Source organism: Haliotis rubra, unplaced genomic scaffold, assembly GCF_003918875.1.
Source record: "Haliotis rubra isolate DU_JTF1 unplaced genomic scaffold, ASM391887v1 Scf486, whole genome shotgun sequence".
NCBI lineage: Eukaryota > Metazoa > Mollusca > Gastropoda > Lepetellida > Haliotidae > Haliotis > Haliotis rubra.
In genome coordinates this window covers 39,323-58,742 of record NW_025767175.1, presented here as the reverse complement: position 1 = coordinate 58,742, position 19,420 = coordinate 39,323, and the positions used below count along the sequence as shown (strand labels likewise).

Genomic DNA, 19,420 nt, shown 5'->3' with positions numbered 1-19,420 from the left:
CGCACCACCCCCAAATGTTCGATGTAAAAGGTTTTTTGAACTAATACTTTTTGATCTGGGTAGTTCACCTCATGTGACCTCATAATTGAAGTGGGGGCGGTGGTGTAGCTTAGTGGTTAAAGCGTTCGCTCGTCACGCCGAAGATTGGGTACAATGTGTGAAGCCCATTTCTGGTGTTCCCGCCGTGATATTGCTGAAATATTTTTATAAAGCGGCGTAAAACCATACTCACTCACTCATCATTCACGTTGAAAGCCTTAATGTACTCCCAGCATGAACGGAGAATACATTGACATTTTACACCTGCGCTCTGGGCTCCACTGTTTGAAGGCCATATGTAAATTGAGTAAGTGATGGGTACTACCTATAGCTTAGGACATGCTTTTTGTTGTCGAGACGGTTGGCTAGCCTAGTGGTTAAAGCGTTCGCTCGTCACGCCGAAGACCCGGGTTCGATTCCCTACTTGGGTACAATGTGTGAAGTCCATTTCTGGTGTTATCCGATGTGATATTGCTGGAATATGGCTAAAAGCGGCGTAAAACTAAACCCACTTACTTTGTTTCCACGAACACCGAAGTATTTCTATAATTATTATTAATATTTTGCCTCATATGCCGATGGAATCTGTTTTGGCAGATCATCGAATCTGGTTATTGTGTGGCGTTGACGTTTTATCATTTCCCAACCATTGATTCCATGCATTCCAGTTACCATTTCAATGTACAATTGTATATAAAGTATCATCATCATCATCATCATCAACTCATTAACGTGATTCACGCAGAAGCCTCAGTGTATAAGTGAGTGAATACAGACTGAAATCTTGTTGTAGACATGTATGTCTTAATGATAACAACATGTTCTCATAGGGTATATTATCTGATGCTCATGAGAGCTACCTGACATGATACTGAAAATACTTATTATCGTAGGCACGTTTGAACAGTGTTTATCAGGGATATTTATATATTCCTTGAGTTATGTAAATTGAATATCTCTCTAAGTAATGACCATGCTGTCAATGGAAATGAAATCAACACAGCTTGACCATTGTCATCATGGCCACCACCATAGAGTCATTAGCTGCCTATAATCAAAGTTAGACAAAGGCTGGTTGGCCACTGAAGCATGACATTGTGGACGAGGTGCGGGATACTGCAGGATGACCAGACATCTGTGGTCAATGCGACACGTGACAGTCTGATCAGACCCTTAGGGATAAATTGAGAATGCTTTTTGTTAGTCGGGACTTGACCCGGAGACAGCGACGTGGCAAGTTGGCTGACCATCGCCTCCGACATGCCGCCTAGTCATTGTTGTAACTTCATGTAGTTATACACATTGAATAACACACGAATAAAGTGTTGTGGACCCACTGATGGACTTCTGTATTTGAAGACACAGTTATCTCCTCTTAAACAGCCCGGGATATTATGCATAACGTTACATACTGACTGTACGCTCAGGGATTATGAAGATGTTAACAAAAACAACAACAGAGTTAACGCAGCCATTATATTATATCAAGGCAAGTGAGCGAGACGGGATACAGGCCGGTGACCTTTGTCACTTTGTTGAAATATGTGTGAAGACAGTTAAGGTTTTATAAGAGATAAAGTTACGTTGTATCTATCGAGTAGATGGAGAATCAGTGATTATGAAAATAGGTTTGTACTGATTCAACCACGAGCCATGATGATAACATATCAAACAAAGACCAAGTTTCACGTGTAATACAATCGAAACATCAAAAACGTTCATTATTCTGTTCCCAGGAATCTAGGAGGGTTTACGCAGCACTATCGATATTCCAGCTGTGTGACGTCACACTGTAAATAATCGGATCTGTTAAGATCTGGGTCTTCAGCAACCCATGCTTGTCGTAAAAGCCGAGTAACGGGATCGGGTGGTCAGACTCGCTGACATGGTAACACATATCGTCGTATCCCAATTGCGTAGATCGATGCTCATGCTGTTGATCACTGGATTGTCTGGCCCGTACTTGATTATTTACAGATCACCGCCAATAGCCATATTTTGTACTTGATAAGCCTTATGGGTTGACGTGACTTTTAAATAGTGAGTCCTATTTTCCTATGACACAGGAATTGCCACTGGTGACAGATTAATGGCCACTATTTTTCTATATATAGCGGTTCATATTGCAGGGACACAACTAGGGTTCTTATAAATGTAAGTAAATCTGTTTCGAAGAAATAAACCGAAGCGACCAAGTCCCCTAAGGATGCTTAAGGGCCCACCCTCCAAAATTCTTTAAATTAGATGCTCTTCAAAATTATAATGAAAAACCCGTCACACATACCAACATAATTTAAATCAACAGTTGCCCTTTAACCCCACCCCGTAATTGATCTATCATCCTCCCATCGTAAAGTATATTATGTAATATAATATGCATTCAACTAAAATAATAATGACAAGTTCCCAATGCTATTTTGACATGGTTTCCAAGGTCATCTATGTCTTCATCTGTCGTCGTGCACGGACTGAATGTAAATATACTTTTGTGAGTTTCTGAAATAGAACTGATAAATTCTCTTTATCCCAAGCTGAGAACTGGGAAAATTAACACGCACCCTTTGTAATCTTCATCGACCGCACGTGCTAGCGATTACGTGCCTCAGTCTGAGAGTGCGGGTTTGAATACTGTCGTAACTGGCGTTTGGGCGTTAGTAAACCCTACCACAGTTACTTACTACTTGTGGCCGTGCCCGTTGTCAGGGGGATATTGTCGCCCTGGCGCTCCACTCGCCTGGTCCGTTGTCAGGGGGATATTGTAGCCCTGGCGCTCCACTCGCTTGGTCCGTTGTCAGGGGGATATTGTAGCCCTGGCGCTCCACTTGCTTGGTCCGTTGTCAGGGGGATATTGTAGCCCTGGCGCTCCACTTGCTTGGTCCGTTGTCAGGGGGATATTGTAGCCCTGGCGCTCCACTCGCTTGGTCCGTTGTCAGGGGGATATTGTAGCCCCGGCGCTCCACTCGCTTGGTCCGTTGCAAGATGCTAAGTCCAGAAGTGAGGGGCCGGGCGACCTGGACTCCTAACTAACCGCATTACATTCTGGCAGGGGAGAGTTGTTGTTTTTTGACAACCATTATTGGTATGAGTATTTATGGTTCGAGCCTGGCCTCATCTTGATCAAATGTTTCAACTCATTGTTTTGATTCGTTAATCCTGTATCCGTCTTAGCACTCATGAATATTCTGATAGAAAATTATCGGTAAGTAACGTTCGGTCACTCTCCCCTCTTTATTGATTTGTTATTGTATTCTGTCTCTCACGACGGATATATTTCTAACTTATGGCTAAACGCCATTCTCTCTAGACTTTCTGTCTAACCGTTATCACTCATGGGCCAAACTGCAAATCGTTATCTATATACGGAATCTGACGTAATTCTCTACTCATATAGGGATGCATGTTTACCTTATAACAATACCACTTGGGACTCAATCCCCCAAAGAAACGCAGAAAATGTAATCCTAAATGTTAAATAGATTACATTTGACCACTTTCAGTGTTCAGAAATGTGTAGACATAATGTGTCCAAGTATATTTCCGCTGTCCTTAAAGACGGCAGCCCAGTCTCACGTCACACTCAGTTACTTTATCCGGCAAATCGACCCATGGCAGTTGATGAATTTTAGCGGACAGTGTTTGACAACTGGGAAGAAGCCAGTGCCCCTCTAAGTCTGACATTTCTGCTTCAGCTAATCCATAAACGAGTCATGTGTGGATTAGAAATACAATCTAGTGACAACAGAATCCAAATAATTAGGAAAATAAAAGATCCTGCTAACTTGATTGTATTTCTGAATGTACGTCACAACATGTAAACGAGGGATATTCTATGTCCGCTTCAAACACTTTCACCATATTTCTTCTCTGACATCAACTGTGGCGTATTTGGATTCACAACTACAATAATTTCATCTCAACAATATTCATGTGGGGATTTAAAACATTTGTATTACAGAGAAGAAACGACACATTGCGATAAATCCATGATTTGAAACAACTTTTGATGAATTTGTGACTCAGTTATTTGTTGTGATATTTCCCAGACATGAATGAAATGTATGATAAACTGGTCAACTACTGCAGAATAATAATCATAACAATAGTCATGTGTGGATGTAAAATCTTTCTTATACACAAGAGAATCCAGTCAAGTAGAAAAACAACACATTTAACTGACTTCGTTATATTCTTGTCCACAACAAACAGCACATAGACAGACAACTTATACGTCCGCCTCAATCACTACAATTACATTTGACAGTTGAAATAAGTAAGTCACACTTACAAGTTTACACAATGTCATGTTTATTTCATTGTCTAATTCAAGGCGTCATAGATAAGTGACTTCTTGGTGTCAGTCATGGTGATATCTGCCCCACTTATCACCTTCATGTTGACTGTGTAGGCATCTGGCTGCCCAACACCAAACATGGGAAGAAGAGACTCGCTCCACTCAACATCCACCTTGGCTAAAACAACCTCTCTGTTGAGGTCTATGAAGGCGAGTCTCCCCTTCCCCACATCCAGCACAACGCCGTAGTGGAAGGTGGCCTGTGTGCCGCGTGTGTCAGACATTGTGTTAGTGTAACACTTCCCCTCCTCTCCCTGCTGCCACACACTGGTACAGATACTCCCGCGGTGTATGCCACAGCTCCATACACTGACACACCAGGAGCGGTGCTGTCGGAAAACATGGCACTCGCTGTCCACCTGGCTCTCCTCCCCCACACCCACCTCCAGGACAAGCCTCAACAACAACCCTCCAACCACCACACCAGCCCTAGAGTGTGTCTCCCAGTATCGTGGTGTGTGTGGGGCAGGGGTGACAGTAGAGGGAGATGGAGGAAGGGGGATGGGGGTGGAGGCACATGTACCCCGATATTTCCGTAACCTGCCGCTGTGTCTGTGTTGTGTGGCGGGCGGCGAGTTCACCAGCTCACCGTCTTTAGTTACGTGGCACTCGTCGGTGTTGGCTCGAGCAGCGTCCAGTTGTAGTTTAGGACCTGGAAATATACATTTTGTTTACAGTTTAACAAATTTCCCGACTTCAGACAACAAATTAGTCATCTTATTGTCAACCTCGTTTCAATGTTTACAAAACAGCACACTGAATGACTGGCCGCTATTTTCGTCTGTGTGTGAATTGTATCACCACTGTCACTTAAATACACACAATTATACTGTGAAAATATTTGTATGGGTATTCTAAATGTTTTACATACAGTTTTATATTGACTGACAATGAAATAAACACTCCATGAAACATTTTGTCAGACACTGTCAGTCGAGCTGGTTTGGAGTCAGTAGTCAGAAATAGACATTTCCGTATGAAAACTCATATGTATAACATCATTTCGTGATAAAACTATTACTGTTGGTATTCTAAACTCTTCTTATACAGTTTACAAAACAATAAGACTTAAAAAGCAGTTGTTTGATGATATTTTTACATCTGAGTGTTCACCAGACACAGTGGTAACTTCTACGTCCGCTTCAATCACTGTGCCCCCGTTTCAACTCACTCGCTGTGTGGGGAGGTGGTCGAGTCATGTGTATTGACTGGGGCAGATATTTATATATCATTTTAAGCATTATATATTAAAAGATATATTTTCAAATTGAACAATTTCGCATATATCAAAAGACTGTTCGTTTAAAATTTTACCAATAAAGAATCAAATACAATTTCACCGGGAGGACTGACGGCCTGGCCGATCATTATTACAGGCATTTGAGTTTAGATAATGGGTAAACACATGTTGCTGTTACAACGTTAGACTTTCATCTCACTGATTGACACAAATTAAACTGACACCGACTATGTTTTATTTTACACTAAAGGAAAGCCAAGAATTTGTTCTAAATGTTAACGAATATACCGAAACGAATGTGTCGTGTGTTAAGCCCTTGGTTTAGACATCATACAACGGGACCGTAAACCAGTCAGATTAAGTTAGTGAGAACCAGGTAGACCCTCCAAGTGTGCGTCGGCATTTGATTGCACATCCATATGTTGACCCTTACACTTCCAAATATAGTCTTGGGGGCATATTTTAACCTGAGTCCCTACGAGTGCATTGAACTCTCTGGGGTCGGGACAAAGTAAGTACATCTGTTCAGGAGCAAATCAATCGCTGTGATAACACATCTCCTTGTGTAAACACGCGTCTCGGTTGTTGTCCCCGATGTAGAGTGCATTGAATTATCTGGGGTCGGGACAAAGTAAGTACATCTGTTCAGGAGCAAATCAATCGCTGTGATTACACATCTCCTTGTGTAAACACGCGTCTCGGTTGTCGTCCCCGATGTACAGACACTCATAATACATTAGATTGTTAGGGATGGGCGATGTCTCGTCCTTCGTGACACCCAGTCTGGCTAACCTTCCGTGGTGATCTCGGCAAAACCCCAGTCAGAAACATATTTGTCAACTATTCTAAGCCCAACACGATATAAACACATGCACTTTTAGATCCATGCTACTTCCAGCTGACGATTCACTTTCTGTAATGATACGTCTGAGGCTTGAAACGACATATAGTAATATGGATTCTGTTGATAGATACGAAAGTTACATCTTCTAGAAAAAATTTTTCTAAATGACTATAAATAAAACATGTCAATATTCAATTATTTATTCACCCGAAAACTCACGATACAACTGCACAGGTAACAAAAGTAAACCCGGTAGCATGACTGTTGTTTAAACTTTGGGTAACGCAGCAAGGCCCAGTGTTAAACTGAAACTAAACAGCATCTACCAGTATCCCTTACATAAACCAGGCACAACATAACTGCATTACATCAAGTGCATTGTCCAGTGTTTAAATGCAAGAAAATAGCGTCTACCAGTACCACCGTATCCCTTGTATACACCAGGCACAACATAACTGCATTACATCTAGTGCCGTGTCCAGTGTTTAAATGAAAGAAGATAGCGTCTACCAGTACCACCGTATCCCTTACATAAAACAGGCACAACATAACTGCATTACATCTAGTGCCGTGCCCAGTGTTTAAATGAAAGAAAATAGCATCTACCAGTACCACCGTATCCCCTGTATACACCAGGCACAACATAACTGCATTACATCTAGTGCCGTGTCCAGTGTTTAAATGAAAGAAGATAGCATCTACCAGTACCACCGTATCCCCTTTGTAAACCAGGCACAACATAACTGCATTACATCTAGTACCGTGTCCAGCGTTTGCGCGAAGTAAAATAGCATCTACCAGTACCCCCGTATCACCTGTATAAACCAGGCACAACTGCATTACATCTAGTACCGTGTCCAGTGTTTAAATGAAAGAAGATAGCATCTACCAGTACCACCGTATCACCTGTATACACCAGGCACAACATAACTGCATTACATGTAGTACAGTGTCCAGTGTTTAAATGAAAGAAGGTAACATCTACCAGTACCACCGTATCCCCTGTATACACCAGGCACAACATAACTGCATTACATCTAGTACCGTGTCCAGTGTTTAAATGAAAGAAGATAGCATCTACCAGTACCAGCGTATCCCCTATATACGCCAGGCACAACATAACTGCATTACATCTTGTACCTTGTCCAGTGTTTAAATGAAAGAAGATAGCATCTACCAGTACCACCGTATCACCTGTATACACCAGGAACAACATAACTGCATTACATCTAGTTCCGTGTCCAGTGTTTAAATGAAAGAAAATAGCATCTACCAGTACCACCGTATCCCCTTTGTAAACCAGGCACAATCTAACTATTACATCTAGTACGGTGTCAGTGTTTGCGCGAAGTAAAATAGCATCTATACCAGTACCACCGTATCCCCTTTGTAAACCAGGCACAATATAATTATTACATCTAGTGCCGTCTCCAGTGTTTGCGCGAAGTACCACAGTGTCCACTGTATACACCTGGCTCAACATCGCTACACAAAGTGAGGTGAGGTGAGGTGAGGTGAAGTTAGGTTTAACGTCGTACTTCAGAATATTTCGCTCATATGACTACGTGCATGCGTGTGTATGTGTATGTGCGGCTGCTTGTACTAGCCCAGACTGAAGCTGGCTTTATAGCGCTAGCCCAGTGAGATACCGCAGTGAAGCATGAATACCCCACTCAGACACATTATACTGACTTGTTGCACCCATTTATGCTGAGCGCCAGGCAGGGACCGCTACACCAAGTACCATGTCCTTTGTTTAAAAAAAGAAAAAAAGCATCTGCCAAAAACCACCGTATCCTCTATATGGAGAAGGCACAACATCAACACACCAAGTACGGTGTCCTTTGTGTAAGTTAAGGATCAAATCCGAGAAGGAGGTTTTGATCTAACTTATAAACCAACCGAAGGTATACTTTCAATATTTGGTGTTCACTGTTGCAATCAACTGGGATACGACTGGCAGACGATACCTTGCCTTGCGCCATTCGTCACCACTCGCCCCTTTCCGTAAACTCGGTATTCGGCTTGTCCCGGAATAACACGAGTGGGTCACGAATGGCCTTGCGCCCGTAATGCACGTGCTTTGCACGCGCTAGCCGTGTCCTGCACGTGCGCTGCCCGCTATACCCGTCTTGTGAGGAGCACATGGTTGATACTGCTAAAAAATCATATTCTTTACAGCGATCCTTCGTAGCCTTGTGGAGAAACGCGCCTAGCTAGTAAACGAAAGGTTGCAAGTTCGAAATCAAACTTCAGGACAATACCTTGAAGGTTTTCAATAATGTGATATTTTACGATCGTGTTCAAAACTTGTACAAGTAAAATAATTCAAAGCCAAGGACTATTCCTCTGAAAATATCTGGACAATTCCTCAGAGAATCTCTGGGACCCGGGCAATTCCTCCAAAAGTCTCTGGGACCCTTGCAATTCTGTCAAAAAATCCCCGGGATTTCTTGGAGAATGTCAGCGAAACTGCCTGTGGAGGTTTACTCGGTAAAAGGAGAACCTGGCGAGACAACAGGATGACGTCACTGGAGGTTTATAAAGGAAGGAAAACAGCAACAACCAACACCACCGTGTCCCCTGTATAAACAAGACACCACATGATGGCACTACTTTACAGTACTGTGTCCGTTGTTTAAAGGGCAAGCGAGAGCTCTTGTATCACAGCCTGTTTTTTATTCATCTCGGGCCGATTTCTCGAAACAGATCTAGATTTAAGTTTGTACTCAAATTTTAAACTGAGTTTGACAATTTGAAACAGCTGAATTTTTTTCTACCTTCTCAGCGTCCTCCAGCCTCAACAACCTCCTCCATGCCAACGGAAGAAAACAACCCACCGTCAACAACAACAACCCGAAATGTGTTATTTACAAAATAGACTGTGATTGTGGACAATGCTACATAGGTGAAACATCCCGACCCATCAACACCCGAGTCAAAGAACATCGCACCTCTGTTGCTAATTCCGACACCAAATCAGCTATCTCTGACCACATCAAAGCCAACCCCAATCATCAAATAGAGTGGTCCGACATCACCATTCTCGCCAACAACCAAACGGACTTCACTAAACGCAAGCTCACAGAAGCCATTCACATCAAACGCCACAAGCCTACCATCAACCGTGACCAAGGATACTTCATTCCATCTGCTTATGATCCACTCCTCCACCAAGCCCAGTCTATTGTATAAACATCGCATCCATTGTATAAACATCTCATTGTAACTACATCTCTGGCTTCCACTCACTATCCTTTATGTACTTACTGGCTTCATCAGCTTACTGCTTAGCCAATCATGGCAATTATGTTGTTTCCTTTGTCTATTATGTTGTTTCATTGTTATATACAGTATATATATGCAGCTCCTACACTTCATGTACCACTCTTGCTTGACAACGGTACAAGAATCTGTATCGAAACGTCGCACTCACGAAAATAAAGAAGTTGTTATCCATAAAACTTGTTATATATAGCTGAATTTTTAAAGCAACTGCATTTTTAAAATAAAAAAGCCCAAACAACTTAAGAAATCTATCCTCCAAACTCAAATTGTCCGCTATGTTTGAGTTTAATATCGATTTCAGTTTATACTGGAAAATGCATTTTTCTGTGTTTTCTCAAATTTGAGTAGAATCTCTAGCTTCAGTCAAAGCTCAGCTTTAAGTTTGCTTCGAGTAATTGGGGCCAGATCTTAAGACCAAATCCACTACCATACACCCAGTACCATATCCTTTGTTCAGACTATGGGAATCACTAAAACAAGACCCCTATCGGACTCTAATGGTCCACAAGGTCCACAATGTCATAGGGTTTCAGCATCAGCCTGTACAGCATCCTGTGGTCACACGTCAGGGAAGAGCGCTGCAGCCAGTAACCTACCCTGTCAATGGGCGCGCAGCGGTGTTAAATCGACTTGAGCAACGTCGTCATGCAAGAAACTGATTATACTCACACTGCAGTGTCAACGTGGTCCCTGTTCCTGTTTCCAGACTGTAGGTTTTAGTCCCCGCATCTGCAAAGTATGTCCCAGCTTGAAGAACAAAAATACCTCTGCTCATACACATTAAGGCATAACTTCGGTATTGGGAGTTTCTTGGTTTCAAGATGGGAGATATTACACCTTTTATCACAACCTATCATTTGGGTCCTTTTAATATTGGTAAATAAACATTTCAACATTCTTTCCACTCAACCGCTTCTATTTCAAACATGTATTTATAACGAGTTTTGCGAATTAAGTGTACACGTATCACAGTATCATCAACATGAAAAGACGAAAACTGTTCAAAAGATCATTTCTAAGAAATACATTTGCTAAATCGCTTACTGAACCATCTTCTGCCCATTCACTATTACTTAGATAATTAAGTTGTTTGAGGTATGCGTTTCTGATTATATGGATGAAAAATAACGGGACATATACAGTTGTTGTTTTCTCTTGTAAAGTAATCTTTCATTTCTTTTGAAAAGTAATCTTACCAAACTGTAGTAGTGGTGTTGTCTCCGTAGCAACCTCCGCGAGCTTCTGTTTGAAAAAATAGAAAATATTTCAGTGTCGCATTCCACACACCAGTATGCATGGTTCCCTTCTAATAATTTGATTATACGTACATCGATTTAATGTACAAACAATACGAACATCATATATACGCAGGTGATCGGGAATTGTTAAGAATCATTACCTCGGAGACGAAGACACGTATATACGCATGCTTACTGAGAAGTACTTACATGCTTGCGTGTCTTCTCCGGGTCAGATAGATGGATGTCATCTGTCTGTGTACCTCTGTCTGTAAAATAACCCACAACTGTTACCAATCGATTCTTTTATGTTTCATTGAGTTTTTACAGGTAAGAATAAATACTTACAGATATTAGAAACAGGTTAAGATATACATCAATAAGCTATCCAATATTTACCCGTTATTTATTTATTGACAAAGCATAATTACAAATACTTTACAATATACCAGGAAGTATTAATCAATTATACAACATGTATTATCAGAGTAAGAAGTAAGTACCTGTAAGTGTGTGCTCGTCAGATGCTGATCCTTCTCCAACGACAGACCCGAAGTTAGAAATGTCAGATTGCAATTTGTCCAGTCCTCTCGTGTTAAATGCAGCTGCAGGTGAACTGTACACCTCTGGTGGAACTGATCTCAAGTGTGTCTTCGTTGTTTCTTGTATTGAACTCTCCAGTGTCAGAAAGTCCGAGTTTGAAGCATATCTGAGAACTGTCTTGATGTAGTCTGAGGTAAACTTGCATCGTTCACTCTCGCCTTCAGAGGTTACTTGTTCAATGCCTAGATTTGCCAGTTCCTGCTTCGTCTGATTGTCAAGATCGATAATCAGTTCCTTCTCTCTTTGATCGAGTTGTGTCCTCAGAGAATGGAAAGTGTGGTGGATGGTCTCCTTCACAGCACTGCTTGTCTTCTTGGTGTCATTCACGGCTTTGTTGATGCTCTTCAGATATGCTTGGTGAGAAGTATGATGTGCAGTCACGTTCTTCCCATGTTGTTCTATCCGCACTTTAGCAGCATCAGCAGCCACATCTACATCTCCAACGTCGTGCTCAGCATGGTCGCCAAGTCTGCATTTATAACAGATTAAAATGTTGCAGCTTTTATCAAAATATTCAAGAGGATAACGTTTGTGAAGTTTGCAAACTGGTTCAGCCTGCATGCTTCCTGGTGCCGTGTCCACAATGGTTTCAACAACATGTCGTCTGGTAGCTTTAACGCTGTTGTGCATGTTCTGGCAGTATTCACAGAGGAAGTCTTCGCACTCTGGACACCAACACACAGCCTGGTTGCCGTCATCGTCATTTGTACAGAGAAGCTCTGTGGGGCGATGTTTGACTGTCAGATGGAATATTTCTTTCTGTCTCACTGTATCCTTGTGGAGGCTTGTGTCTTTGAGGTTGACCTCCCTCTGACATGTGGAGCATGATATCACACCACCAGCTGCAGATGTCACACACGTCTCACACACAGCGTGTAGACAGGGCAGTAGGTAGGGGGCGGGGCCCTTCAGGGTAAATGCTGCTGACACACAGAACATTTGGGGAAGGCGTCCATTCTGAAACAAACATATCGTTGTCTTAATTCACTTCAATTAAATAATATCAACAATTTATCAAGAATGGCAAACTAATTCGAAGAAAATATATGCGTTGGAATATAGCACTTCCCCATGATGAAGTATGATTTTCAGTAAAACTCCGGCAAACACATTTCACTACATCAATGGAGGGAAAAGAGGCAACAACCCTTGTGAGGACTAGAAGAGAACAACCCTGTAAACCCCAGTCTTAGACATAGTTTACTATATCCATTGTTGAGTGAGTGAGTAAGTAACTGAATTGGGTTTTAGCAATATTCCAGCAATATCACTGCTGGCGAAACCAGAAATGGGCTTCACACATTGTTCCCATGTGGTGATCGAACCCAGACCTTTGACGAGACGAGCAAACGCTTTACCCACTTGGCTACCCACCGCTCTATCATATCCATTAAGTCATTCAAACAGATGGGTCCGCTAAGGCAGGAATAGTGACTCTAACTCTCACACTAAGAGAGTGGGTTCGTATCTCGGATGGGACTTAACCTCAGTACTAGAATCAGTACTTTCCCGATAAAGTGTAATCCCAAATATAGTACAGGTTCCATCTGCTCACTTTCTAAACGGCGTTGTGAGTTCATACATGAACACAGTTGGGACCGACAACTACACCGACACGGCCTCGTCACGAATACAAGACAATATCAACTACCGGACTCTCGCAAGTCAAACATATCTTTCTTCCACTTTTGCATGGCTTGTTTCCATCCTAATTTACTCTCAGCTCAATGCTAATTTGTTTTATTTGCTCATCAGATGTATATTTCTTCACTTTATTTGTCCCTCAACTTCCAGACAGACTCCATCAACGAATTTGCCCTTTTCCAATAAATAGTAAACAAATACAAATACATTAACAATTGCCCTTAAATTAGCCGTAGGTGCAAGGACTGGTACCTCCGCCAACACACCCCCTGTTCACCAAAGGCATAACATCAATTACAACAAAGAGACAACAGTACTAACTCAGCCTAACAACTCGCCTGGGACTGAGCACAACCCAATAATATACAATGAGTGAGTGAGTATGGATTAACGCCGCTTCACACACTGTACCCGTGATCGAACCCGGGTCATCAGTATGACGAGCAGTCACTTTAACAATTAGGCTACCCTTACGCCACTTGTTCTACCTCACACAATATACTATTCACTCTACCCGTATTTCCCACACCTCGAGCTGGCTAGAAACATCAACTGTTTATCCACCCCGAACTCATGCCCCTTTATCTACCCGACCACCCGCAGTCACCCAATGACAGAACTCTCTCAGTGATCACAAGCACCATTAACCGCCTAAAAATAGCCTGTCCTACTTGTAGCTTGACGACGATAACGCCCATGCACAACGATCCACAATAATATCATACCTCAAGTTTGACTGCTGTCAAGTCACAACTGGGTTCTGCCAGTTTGATACTTGTAAAGAAACGGAATGTATCTAATCCTAATATATGCCAGTAACACCCTGTATCTCTGTGGCAATGTTAGGTCGAGTTGTCCTTGTTTTGGGGGAGATGTGGGTAATGGTAGGAGGGTGAAGCGCTTGGAGGGGGGGGGGGGATGTGGATAATGGTAGGAGGGTGAAGCAGGGTAGAGAGAGATGTGGGTACTGGTAGGAGGGTGAAGCCGGTGGGAGAGAGATGTGGGTACTGGTAGGAGGGTGAAGCCGATAGGAGAGATGTGGGTACTGGTAGGAGGGTGAAGCCGTTAGGAGAGAGATGTGGGTACTGGTAGGAGGGTGAAGAGAGGAGGAGAGAGATGTGGGTACTGGTAGGAGGGTGAAGCCGTTAGGAGAGAGATGCGGGTACTGGTAGGAGGGTGAAGCCGGTGGGAGAGAGATGTGGGTATTAGTAGGAGGGTGAAGCGAGGGGGAGAGAGATGTTGGTACTGGTAGGAGGGTGAAGCCGGTGGGAGAGAGATGTGGGTATTAGTAGGAGGGTGAAGCGAGGGGAAGTGAGATGTGGGTACTGGTAGGAGGGTGAAGAGAGGAGGAGTGAGATGTGGTTACTGGTAGGAGGCTGAAGCCGGTGGGAGAGAGATGTGGGTATTAGTAGGAGGGTGAAGCGCGGGGGAGTGAGATGTGGGTACTGGTATAAGCGTGAAGTGAGGAGGAGAGTGATGTGGGTACTGGTAGGAGGGTGAAGAGAGGAGGAGTGAGATGTGGTTACTGGTAGGAGGCTGAAGCCGGTGGGAGAGAGATGTGGGTATTAGTAGGAGGGTGAAGCGCGGGGGAGTGAGATGTGGGTACTGGTATAAGCGTGAAGTGAGGAGGAGAGTGATGTGGGTACTGGTAGGAGGGTGAAGGAGGGAGGTGAGAGATGTGGGTACTGGTAGAAGGGTTAAGCGGCGAGGTGAGAGATGTGGGTACTGGTAGCTGGGTGAAGAGAGGAGGAGAGATATGTGGGTACCGGCAGGAGGGTGAAGCGGGGAGGTGTCAGATATGGGTACTGGTAGGAGGGTGAAGGAGGGAGGTGAGAGATGTGGGTACTGGTAGGAGAGTTAAACGGCGAGGTGAGAGATGTGGTTACTGGTTGGAGCGTGAAGAGAGGAGGAGAGATATGTGGGTACTGGTAGGAGGGTGAAGCGGGTAGGAGAGAGATGTGGGTACTTGTAAGATCGAGAACAGGTGAGGAGGGTGAGGCGATTATGTGTATGAATGAGAGCTCTTTTCTGCAATGCTAAAGCCCTAAATAAGCACGTCTAGATTTCCTGAGCTGCTTTTCCCTCACATTGGGGCTCCTTATCAACTTTTACGGCCGGTAATTACTTGTTTCTATCAACACTACATATACCCTTAATAAACTTAGAGGAATTTCCATTTAAAGTACGATTGAAAAACATTGGAGATATATAACGAGTCAATCTACTTTGATGTGAAGATAATGAATGTTTTGAGAGTGCATTACCACTTGCACTTCCGTATGACCATAGTTGTCTGTAAAATAGGCGCTCTTGAAACATGATTGGTGTATGACGTGAAATCTGCATGAGTACGATTTTCATTTTCAGATGCAAGATGATTATCAAAATTAATGATCTACAGTGATTTAACGAACATTTTGAAAACCGTCAAAACCAATAATAACACCCGATACACGTGTATGGCAGCTACTGTGCTGTGCACGCGAATACCATGCGATGTATTTACGGGTGGTGATAAAGGAAAATTGTAATGTGTGCCTCACATCCTGTACCTCACGCATCGTATATCACATCCAGGACCTCACACCCCTTACCTCTCATCTAGTACCTCACATCTCGTACCTCATATCCCGTACCTCACGTCCTGTACCTCACATTTCGTACCTCACATCCCGTACTTCACATCCTGTACCTCACATCCCGTACAATACATCCCGTACCTCACACCTCGTACCTCACATCTAGTACCTCACATCCCGTACCTCACATCTCGTACATCACACAACGTGCTTCACACCCCGTACTTCACACCCCGTACCTCACATCTAGTACCTCACATCCCGTACCTCACATCCTGTACCTCATATCCTGTACCTCACACCCCGTACCTCACACCTAGTACCTCACATCCCGTACCTCACATCTAGTACCTCATATCCTGTACCTCACATCCTGTACCTCACATCCCGTACCAAACATCTAGTACCTCACATATCGTACCTCAAATCTAGTAACTCTAATCCCATACCTGACATCTAGTACCTCACATCCTGTACCTCACATCCTGTACCAAATATCTAGTACCTCACATCTCGTACCTCACACCCTGTACCACACACAGCGTACCTCACATCCCGTACCTCACATCTAGTACCTCACACCCCGTACCTAACATCCCGTACCTCACATCTAGTACCTCACACCCCGTACCTAACATCCCGTACCTCACACAGCGTACCTAACATCCCGTACCTCAGATCTCATACCTCACACCCCGTACCTCACATCCCGTACCTCACACCCCGTTCCTCACATCTAGTACCTCACACCCCGTACCTCACTCCCCTTACCTCACATCTAGTACCTCAGATCCCGAACCTCACATCCTGTACCTCACATCCCGTACCTCACACCCAGTACCTCACATCCCGTACCTAACATCCCGCACCTTACACCCAATACCTCAGATCATTTTTTGATAACCCTCTTTGAAAAACTGCTTAACGCTTATATTTCCGTTGCAAATTAAAAGTTCAGGACCCCCTACCTTTTGAAGAGAATATAATCAGAGACTAAACGCTAGTCTACTATATGTCACACACATCCTTCTGCTTTAACCATACACTCCACCCGTATTTCTCACACCTTGAGCTTCCTCAGTATGAGCCATGTATCCACCCTCAACTCCTGCACCTCGAGCTACCCGACTGCACACAAACGCCGCAGGTATAGATCTGTCCCATTGATCCCCTGCACTACTTATCTAAAAATAGCCTGTCCTGCATGTCACTTGACGACGACAACGCCCGTATTCACACAGTCGACGATAATGTAGACCTCAATGCAACGTCGATGCAGTCAAGTGACGAGAGGATTTCTGCCAGAGTGATTGTTTTGTAAATAAACGGAATCTGCCTGATCCTAATTCGCCAACTGACACCCTGTTCCACTGTCATAACGTTAGATAGAGTTGACCTTGTTTTGTAAGTGTAATATGACATGTATCGTGCGTAACACACCACGAGTAATGGCGCCAGTTGGAGTGACAATAAAAGGTTTACCTCTAAAGCCTGATCACTTAAATTAATTCAAGTCCAGCATAGAAATTACACAAGCTATTATACTCACGTATGTATTTCGCTGATTTACACTGCACCTATATCCTTCTCAAGACAGCTTTACTGGAATATGTCGCGACGACACAGCACACACCTACCAGGAGGTTCGGCTTCCTTGTTATACAGGTCACTTCCGGGTTATATGTTTAGGTGCGAGTTTTATCGTAATCGAATAGCGAACAGCTCTATCATACTAAGCACAAACTGAACTGTTTGATGTTTGATGTACGTGACACTTAGATCTATATTTAACAGTATTATTGTTGTACCATGGCGGGTCCATGTAATATAGCCCACAATTGTGTTTGTTCTAACTTGACTGATTTCCCCTACATGAAAACGTGTGTGTAAGTGCGTGCGTGCGTGCGTACGCGCGTGCGTGTGTCTGTTTTACCCATGGCATGACAAACGACACTGGTTACACCATTCCCATCTGTGTTGTTGTACATCCACATCAACTTCATGTATTGTCTTCAGCTTCATAATGGTGTTTATTTACAAATTGGCTGACATTGCATACAACTATCTTGACCAAAGTGATAGCGTGTATCCTGCTGGGAATTACGTATGAGGACAGACACAGTAAATCTCCATGTTCTCTAATGATCTCATTTTGGTTTCTAGTTCTCTGTAGTCTAGTTGAAATTTGTACCAAATTCAGATAAAATTATTTGTTTGATATTGATTTGGTTTGTTTTATAACTGGTCACTCACTTATCCGCATACCCTCAACCATACCTCCTAAAACACGTCTACAGAAAACAGAGTTGATTGTGTACGATTCTATCCAGAACCGTATTGTGTGCGTCTCCTTGTGGATCACAGTAAAATAGTTATGATACCAGATGCATGAACTTGAATGCGTATCCTTTGCCACCCGAGGCATACAAAACAGACAGGGGAAAATGACATCCTTTAATCTTGAGGAGTGAATATCATCGACTGATGACTGATAATGACTGAGGTCAGTTGGTCTTCTGCTCTGTATACAGATACTTATAATATAGTATTCACTATAACAGGTTTTTTGTAATGGCACTCATAATCACTACGTCTTCAATTTGTTGATTATAGGATAAAATAGATGTTTTGATTTTACATATTCCACGTGTTCTTTGTATAAGAGAGTAAATGAGACTTGGTAAGAGTTTAAGGAATCAAAAAAGCGCTTAGTGTGTGTGGTTTTACAATGTTCCTCCCAAGTCACAATATTGTTGCGGTGTACGTTTCAAACTCATTCACTCGCATTCGCTAGAGCGTCCTTAATGTCAGCAATGTCGGAAGCTCTTGTGTCCTGAAGTGTGTCCTCAGAGGGTTCCAGGTCTCTCCTCTTCAGAGTTGACAGAAACCCAAACACAGTTGCCGAGATGAACATTGCTCCTGAAACAACGATAAGATCCACGATACAGTGGATCAGAGTTGACAGAAACCCAAACACAGTTGCCGAGATGTACATTGCTCCTGAAACAACGATAAGATCCACGATACAGTGGATCAGAGATGACAGAAACCCAAACACAGTTGCCGAGATGAACATTGCTCGGGAAACAACGATAAGATCCACGCTGAAACAGTGCATACAATGCAGGCATGAGAGGTTGGAAAACATTGGTTATCTGTGTACATGTACATGACCATAGGCCCCCACTGCGGGTCATGAGAAAATCGATAAACGTTCATCACAGAAATACGGTGACACGATCGAAAACCAGACTATTACGCACACATCAACCGATATATTGTATTTTCAAGGTCTCACAAATATCAAAAGCTCTTGTCTATATCTCCGATGTGTGTAGGGGGCATATACATGCGCTTTCCGTGGGGATGCATTTGATGGTTTTTATTAAATCGCCAAAGACCGAGTTGCTGTGCCGGAGGTATACATAACTAGGTCGTCAGCGCTTGACTTCACTACCTCCGGCAATCTGATTGGCTAATACATTACACTGAATGAATGGATTATTGTGTGTTTCTTTAAAAAATATTTTTATTCGTTTTTAAAATAATTCGTACCAAGATAAAACATCATACCGTGACAAATTGGATGAAAGA

General features: G+C 43.0%; 1 protein-coding gene across 2 annotated transcripts; it reads right to left on the bottom strand.

The window, feature by feature from the left end:
* Positions 1-4,327: 4,327 nt before the first annotated feature.
* On the bottom strand, positions 4,328-17,494 carry LOC124291215 (protein PML-like). Of its 2 annotated transcripts, none has more exons than XM_046728157.1 (6): positions 17,376-17,494; positions 11,504-12,560; positions 11,211-11,269; positions 10,959-11,004; positions 10,432-10,509; positions 4,328-5,042 (listed from the first exon to the last, which is right to left on the bottom strand). In XM_046728157.1, the coding sequence occupies exons 2-6, from the start codon at positions 12,540-12,542 to the stop codon at positions 4,357-4,359; spliced, it is 1,908 nt and encodes a 635-aa protein (XP_046584113.1). In that variant the 5' UTR covers positions 12,543-12,560; positions 17,376-17,494; the 3' UTR covers positions 4,328-4,356. The 2 variants fall into 2 exon arrangements, with proteins under 2 accessions (XP_046584113.1, XP_046584114.1); XM_046728158.1 differs by having other exon boundaries at positions 10,432-10,491.
* Positions 17,495-19,420: the final 1,926 nt, after the last annotated feature.

Bases quoted from the DNA above. Each gene is read 5' to 3' on its own strand.
- LOC124291215 (XM_046728157.1), bottom strand. From the start codon at position 12,542: ATGTTCTGTGTGTCAGCAGCATTTACCCTGAAGGGCCCCGCCCCCTAC. The intron at 11,270-11,503 runs GTACTTACTTCT...GTTATTTTACAG, and splicing joins TGACGAGCACACACTTACAG to ACAGAGGTACACAGACAGAT. The intron at 11,005-11,210 runs GTAAGTACTTCT...TTTTTCAAACAG, and splicing joins CGGAGAAGACACGCAAGCAT to AAGCTCGCGGAGGTTGCTAC.